General features: G+C 37.8%; 1 protein-coding gene across 10 annotated transcripts in view; it reads left to right on the forward strand.

Moving 5' to 3' along the window:
- LOC107660320 (discs large homolog 1-like protein) overlaps positions 1 to 8,231 on the forward strand; it is a 124,314-nt gene that overhangs the window by 83,232 nt on the left and 32,851 nt on the right. For 5 of the 10 annotated variants that reach the window (XM_016449605.1, XM_016449608.1, XM_016449609.1 and 2 more), the window contains 3 exons: positions 1,303 to 1,356; positions 5,534 to 5,584; positions 5,947 to 6,071. In XM_016449605.1, the coding sequence (XP_016305091.1) occupies positions 1,303 to 1,356; positions 5,534 to 5,584; positions 5,947 to 6,071 (230 nt within the window). Of the gene's footprint in view, positions 1 to 648; positions 748 to 914; positions 1,153 to 1,302; positions 1,357 to 5,533; positions 5,585 to 5,946; positions 6,072 to 8,231 lie in introns of those variants that run through there. The other 5 variants (XM_016449603.1, XM_016449606.1, XM_016449607.1 and 2 more) reach the window with 3 other exon arrangements.

The raw sequence follows: 8,231 nt of genomic DNA on the forward strand, positions 1-8,231 counted from the left end.
CTATCTATCTAACTATCTATCTATCTATCTATCTGTCTATCTATCGTTCTATCTATCTGTCTGTAATAATTATAAAGGCTTATTTGTATGCATAATAAATTTTTTTTTTTTTTTTTTACAAATTTGTAAAAAGCTGAAAAATATGAATATGTAACCCTATAAAAACTGAAGCACTAGAGTGACTTTACATGTTTTACAGCTTAGTTGATTATATCAGGAGCGTTTGTGGTGCTGCTGTGCAAGAAAGCAGTTTCTAGAGACCCATGTAGCTTTCACAAAGAAAAATCCTGACAGTAACATTAATGCTATCCTGTGGAAGTCACAGTGCGCAGGCGCGCTACAGATATATGCAGCCACAGTTTGTCTTCATAACTGTACCATGTGCAGCTGTGTGGCTTATAGTCTCGTTCTCATTCACATGCTAATTTTCATTCTCTCCTTGTCTGAATTCTTCAGTAATCACAAACGGAGCATCTTGCAGCTCCCCATTGTGACCCCATTTGCTTCAATCTCGCTCACACACTCCTACAGACACCCCTCGTGGTGATTCCAATGCAGTGCTGTGCAATGTTATGTTGTTGTGTATATATATATATATATATATATATATATGTGACCTGACCTCTCCCCTTCCATGCTATTGTTCAGCAGACAGATGCTGTCCCACCCTCCACTCTCATAATCCCTGTGATCCCAATCTCCACTGTCCCTGCGGAGCCCGCTGTCATCTCTTCATCAACGTCACAGGTCTTTTTTTCTTTCTCTATTTTCTATCTACACCCCCTCCCTACCTTATTATTTTGCTATCTTCCTGTTGGTCATTTTTTCTTGATCCCTGCCATTCCACTGCTCGTTGATGGGCCTGAAGGATTATCAGCCCCAGAGTCGGGTAAAATACTACGGCTCCCCTTGACTAATAGCATCTGTGTGTCAACCAGCCGGAGGAAGTGGAAAGCCCCACAGAAAGACAGACAGAGAGATTGAGCAAGCGAGAGAGAGTGGATTTAATTTTAGGCTACTTTTGGCTGGAAATAGCATTCATGCTTCAGCATTGCATGTTCTGCAGTATAAAATGCCTTGTACGTACGTATGCTGGCGCTGTGTTAATCTGGTGTGAGTGCCAGTGGTAGTATTTGTAGCGTCATGTGGAGAGTAAGTGAATATATCTTTGATATATAGAATGATGCTTAACATGGCTTTTCCTAGTTACCTCATCTGCTGAACACAACGAATGGAATGGAAATGGATGGAATGGGAAATGTGCTGAAATCAATCCTTTAACTGGACTGTTTTCTCTTGCAGGCAAATCCTCCCCCTGTCGTGGTAAATACAGAGAGCTTGGATTCAGCTCCATATGTAAGTGTCCTTTTCACTTGTTTACACTTCAGTTTTTACTTTTTGGAATTCAGAATTCCCTCGGAGCATTTTATAGCTGTTATTGTCAAGTTATTTTAGGTGATGCCAGCAGAAAAATGTGCAATAGGGTGAGATTTGATTTGTGGCCGTTTGAAGTCAACATGAAATGGAACTTTCATTTTACTTATGTAATGTCATGTATTTTCAAGTGAAACTGGATATTTAACCAAAAAAAAAACATATAGGGTGGCACTTTATATATTTGGAGTTGGATTGAGAAAAGTGGGCATCATGTGCCAGAATGGAGGATAGAATGTGATGCCTAAATACAAGAAGTATGTTCGACCTGAGGCTGCACACACCGATCGGTGTATGACATCAAAGTACCGCGAGAGCTATTTAAAATCATAAGGAGTCATCTGCTCTTTAATCACTCTCACTGCACTTTGATGTCATACACAGATCTGTCCGTCCAGCGCCGCTTTAAGTCGAACACACCTTAAGTCTAAATACACTAAAATGTGCAAAAATTATACCTTTAGGGGCAACAGCTTGTCACTGGGCCAGTATCCTCAAAGGGACAACTTTGTACCTCATTTACTCCAATAAGGTTCATAGTAGTACTCTAAGGGTACATATTAGAATTCCTAGTAGTAAAAACAATTATATTATGAAATTTTGGGCAGTAGAGTAGCACTTGTTGTTTGTCATTTCTCCGATCACAAATGCAGACAGAGTTTTTTGTTTACGCGGCCCGATGCGATGCAATGCAACGCAACGCGTAAAAAGACAGTATAAGTCATTATAATCAGTAATTATGTCCCCATTGGATGCAACAAATGCCTCGTTTGTAATGGGTTTTAATGTTGTCTCGTCGCTCCGGCCGGGACATGGCATCAACAGTATGTGAGGGGCATAACATTTCCGTGACACGCTTGAGGTATTCGGCCAATCACAACGCACTGGATAGCTGGCCAATCACAGCACACCTCGCTTTTTCAGACCGATGAGCTTTGTAAAAATCGATGCGTTTCAAAAAGGCGGGGCATAGAGGAGAAACAATAATGTACAGTATGTGGAAAATAATGTGTTTTTTGAACTTTAAACCACATAAACACATTTCATTATACCAAATACACAAAATAATGTTATTTTTAGCAGCATCATATTACGCCTTTAAAAAAGCATCATATGACCCCTTTAAGACAAGTCATGTCACTCAGCGGCCATCTTTGAAACGCCTCTCGGGCATGCAAGTGCAGCTCCTATCTCTTTGAATGGGGAAACATCAAATTCTCCAAAACTGTTCACTAAGCTTACGATTAAATTTCATATTTGAAATCACCAATTAAATCGAACAACAACTGTATCATAAATGTTGTATATTTAGCTCAAATAGCGTTAAAAAAGCTTATTTTTCAGGCTAGATCAGCCAGTGCGCATGCGCAGTCCTAAGCGCACATCTCAGAACGCTGCTGTTTCTATAGCAGCTGGAACTTCTAACGGCAGCTGCAGTGACGCTCTGACTTTACCGATTAGCGATTGGCTTTTTCATTCAGAAGGCGGGGCTTCCTGCGATTGAGCGTTGCATTTTTCCCCATTCAAAACTATACGAGTGACACGTCTTGGATATTCTATAGTCTTTGTTATAGTTTACTCACCAGATTATATACATTCCAAAACAAATCAGTTTAACTTCATAAAATGGGACAGCCACAGCTTTTTACAAAGATACATTTATTTGTTACATGATCTGAAAGCATAACAACTACACTTTTAACAAAATATCATTAATTTGAGTATTTTATATTATGAAATTTGTTATTAGAACTGAAACCTGGCAAACATGTTTGAACGAAAATTAATGCATATTTGTCATATTAAACAAAATGTAGAAAATTATGGACTAGTGGTGGTGCTTAATTTGGTGGTGGTGTCATAGGTAATTTTTCGATTACTTTTTCTCAACTTTTATTTTGTCGGAAACGCGCAGGAAGACCTCAGTGCTTCTTTCTGTTGACAACAGCAGATTTATAAATGAGTCTCATTACGAATACATCGCACGTATCGCATTGTCACGTGCCTTGTAAAAATTCATAAAAATGTGACTGAGCAACTGACGAGTAACACTGGTTCAGCGCAGATTTTCCTTGCACTTTGGACTTTGAACTAGTGGTCGATCGATATGGGTTTTTTGACAGCCGATGCCGATATCTTGGAAATCAGGGTGGCCGATATAAAGCCGATGTAATTGTATTTATTTTAATTAATATTTAAGAAATTTGAAATCATTTGAAAATGGATTAAAAATAATTGTGTAAAATAAACATACTTTTATTTTATAAAAAAAACTTTAGAAGACAAACCATTTTTCACAAATAAATAAATATTTAATTAAAATCTAATTAAAAAGGAAGTAAACACTGTAATCAACAGGGCACTCAGTATTCAGTTTGTGTGCATTGGGAATATATATATTTTATTTTTTTCAAATACAGCCAAGGTAACACTCATTTTACATACAGCATGCAATGAAAATTACATGAATATGACATTGGGCAAATGCATAAAGTGCAGCATAATTTGAAATCATGAGTTTAAAGTTAGTCAAGCAGAACTCTCCTCCTGTCAGCATTCAATTTGCACAGACCGACGGTCACGCAGAGAACACGCGATCATGCAGGATACAAGTGCACACTAGGGGTGTGCGATATATATAGTCTGCGATAATATCGTAATTGTTGTTTTAATGATGTGCGATTTGACATTATCGAGTATTTTGCAAAAACCATTCAAAACATCCCTACAGAGCGCACGCATACATTACGTGCCTTTCTATTATTAATAATATTAAAGCAATCGTTATAATACTTTTTGTATAGAATTTAATTCCTTTGTTTAACAATTCTATCTGATTATTAGACTTCTATTCATATTAGACAGAACTGAACAACGACAGCGAACAAGAGGGAGAATGTGAGCGGTGTGCGCTCAGGCGCTGCCGTTCTCAGCGCCGTCAAAATAAAAGTCCCGCCTCGAAACACATCTGCCAAACAGAAAAACTTATCGGCCGATGCCGATATTTGAAAAATGCCAAATATCGGCCGATATACCGGCCTTGGCGATATATCGGTCGACCACTAATTATGATGAGTTCAAGCATATAACAATGTTTTAATGTTAAACCTAGATAAATGTGCACTATATCCAACAGTCCAACAGCTATATCCACAGGAGAGTGGAAGCTAAAGCGCGCTTTGCAGGACATGGAGGCGCCAGCGCGATCACTTGCATTTTTTTCAGTGGATACGCCATCCTTTTTACTCATAAAGGTAAGAGTAATACATCATTCGTAACTGTAAAGGGTCTAACAAAACGTTGTGCTTTTATAAAATAAAGAAAACAAACATGATGCGCTTTCTGCCGTCTCGTCTTGAACAGGAGCGCTTACAAAAATGAACCGAAACTCAGCGAATACATGCCTCACAGACATGATAAATATATGTATAGAAAGCTTTAAATTACTACTCAACGAAATAAAACAAAAACAAAAGCTATTTCATTATAATCATAATCCGTAAAAATGCACTTCTCTCTAAATAACTAATAACAATATAAAATGTGCCTTTGCACATTTGCCTTTGTGTGATGAGCTGCTAGGTTAAGGAATATCAAATCACTTTGTCTGTTCACTCAAACTGATATGCGGAAATCAAAACATGGCAATAATAGGTGGGTGCTAGCCAATGAGTTTGCCACTTGCTCATTATTCCTGCCCACTATCGAAGGAACCGACAGTGGTTTGTGCTTGTTCTTAAAGGCTGAATAATTGCAAACGATCTCAGTCATTTTGACAGGAAAAAGAACAACAAAATGCTTTACGTGTGTTGTTTTTTGTGGTAAGTGACGATGAGTCGGCTACCTACACACTAGAGATTATGGTGCTTCAGAATACACTGCGCATCCATTTATATCAATTGGAATAGTGCGCTAACTGTTCTTTTACAGGTGTAGTTGGTCTGTTTGCATTTAAGTTTTACCTGAATGGACACTATCTCATTGCTTTTTGTATACCCAAAATGCAAATGTCTACTACACTAATTAATTCTTCTGTAAAAGATAATAAATTGAGTATTGAAATATGTAAATAGTCTCTGACATGTTGTTTTGTTCACAGGTTAACAGTACTGAGGCTGACTTTGAGTATGAGGAGATTACACTGGAAAGGGTGAGTAGAATGACTAGTGCTGCTGTTCTATGTGAATCTTTTTAGTATTTTGTCACAGATCTCTCCCCTCTGAACAGCCTGTGTATAACACTGACCCATTGCTAAAATGCAAGCAGCTACACAGCCAAATCTTTAAATGCTCCTATGCAGTGACTCCATTTACCAGCTCACAGGCTGTCAATTAAAATGCTACACATCAGAGCCGTCAGCGCTTGAGAAAGCATGAGAAACACTCTTCCGCCAGTTGAATTTGAACCTGCTTTATGCTCTAATAGTCATTGACTAAAGCATAGAGTTGTGTTTTAATTGATGTTCTTCCTGACTGTAACCCTGACTCAGCTTTTCTTTCACCTGCTGTTTAGGGGAATTCAGGCCTGGGCTTCAGTATCGCCGGTGGCACAGATAACCCTCACATTGGTGAAGACCCCAGCATTTTCATTACTAAAGTCATTCCAGGGGGTGCCGCCGCTAAGGACGGGAGATTGCGGTAATGCTCCAGTTCTCATCTGTTTCCTGCTCTCTTCCTGTTGCTGTTCATACTCTAAATAGTTAAACAAAATGTAACTTTTTAAAACCCCACGTGGTCAGTGATATATAGAGCAGTTTTTGATTTGATTTAATGTTATCTAATGCCACTTGATTTAATGTTATGTTATCTAATGCAATGACATGCAGAAATTTTTTTAATGTGACTTCATTTGTCCAAATACTTGGATCTACATGAGGACAGCCTTCAATAGACCCCTTTTTAAATGTCTCTTTAAATCAGTTTGAGATATATATATATATATATATATATATATATATATATATTTCAATATGAGATTGTATTGTATTGACCATTGATCATTTTAATAGATTTCCTCCTCATGCATTGTTGTTTGTGCTAGGATGGATTTGTCCTGTTTTGAAGTGGTGTTACTAAGTGATAGAGCCCTCCAGTGTCTCAGTGCTGTCAGAGGCTCATTAAAGCAGCACTACTGAGGTCCTGACAGCATCACACTGACAGCTCTACACACACACACACAGAGAGAGAGAGAGAGAGAGAATATAAAGAGCCCTATCATCGGCTGTTTGCATTATTTGTAAATTAAATTGTGTGAGAGAGAGAGATCTCCTGCTCCAGACTCTGCCTCATTTCAGCCATGGTCAGCTCTACACACACACACACACACACACACAGAGAGAGAGATAGAGAGTATAAAGAGCCCTATCATCGGCTCCATGCAATATTTGTAAATTGAAATGTTTGTGAGAGAGAGTTAATGAATGTATATCATAAAGGCTTTGAGACACTTACAGACCATGTGATGTATATTTGTATGACTTTAGTTTGTTTCAATAGACTTGATGACTTTTATAGTTTTTTAATTTTTCGTGCCCAGTAAGAGCTGTCACTGAGAAATTAATTGTAGCCTAGGTCAGTATTGTATTCTTGTGTGAAGGTGCTAGAATGCTGTGTTGAAGCCAATGTTGCTGTGTTAGGCTAGTCTGGATGCTCAAGCAGAGCAATGTTTTGATAGCGTCACAGGCCACAATGAGTGTGATTACATGCACATTTTTAAACCAATTATGCCTAATAAGCCGACAGCGTGCTGGTCATGTAACAGATTTCCTTTATCGGCAAAAGGTCATAAACAGCTTAACGGGTTAAGTAAATTAAAGATGAATATGTAATATAGTGCATATATTTAGCATAATGCTTTTTTGTCTAGAGTTTTTTTTCTGTCTGAATGGCTTTTCTGAGGTAAATGAAATGCTACATGACTGTAAGGGAAACTAAGTCAATTTAGCTCAAAGGGAATTTATCTGTGAATTTTGACAGAATCACTGTTTTACGACTGATCAACTTGAATCGGCCAGCGATTGAATGGCCGTAACGGCAGTTCTGCAGCTGATATTAATATCAAAGTATAGTGAAAAACACAATTTATTAGCACGGTAACAAGATGGGCAGTTCAAGATATTATTGTAAGCACAAAACACAAGATACTTCTCTTTTCAATACGAACAAAACTTTATTCGACAAATCTAAGACATATAAAATAATCTAACACAAACACTAGGGGTGTAACAGTTCAGATTGCTCACGGTTCGGTTCAGTTCACAGTTTTAGGGTCACGGTTCGGTACGGTTTGGTTCAGTATGTGCTATGTTCAGGGAAAAAAGGACTATGGTCAAATAAAAATAAAGAAAATAATACAAAAAATTCGAACTAAATACAACAGCACAAATAAATACAATAGAGCAAAGATACAAATAAAATAAACTGTGTTTTTTCAGGTGTGTTTCAGACACAGACATTTAAAAGTAAATAAATGTAAAATAACAGCGCATATTTCACTGTATAAATTAAAGATCAATCCTTGTTGGAAGTTACAAAAGCTATTCAGTCAAGAGAAGTGAGTGATTTCCTTGTCTTTTGTTGTTTAACATTACAAACACAGACAGCAGGAATAGACTGCTGATCCTGTACACTGATACTGGAGGGCGGGGGTGGACTGCGGTACGTACCAAGAGTACCCCGATATGTATCGTGGGTGGTGTATCGTGTTTTTCCGGTTCGGTTTTAATATCATTACAACCAGGGATTGAAATTAACTTTTTCACTCACCAGCCAATTTGGCTACTAAATTTTTAAGTTACC

Source organism: Sinocyclocheilus anshuiensis, unplaced genomic scaffold (assembly GCF_001515605.1).
Source record: "Sinocyclocheilus anshuiensis isolate Anshui unplaced genomic scaffold, SAMN03320099.WGS_v1.1 scaffold1599, whole genome shotgun sequence".
Taxonomy (NCBI): domain Eukaryota; kingdom Metazoa; phylum Chordata; class Actinopteri; order Cypriniformes; family Cyprinidae; genus Sinocyclocheilus; species Sinocyclocheilus anshuiensis.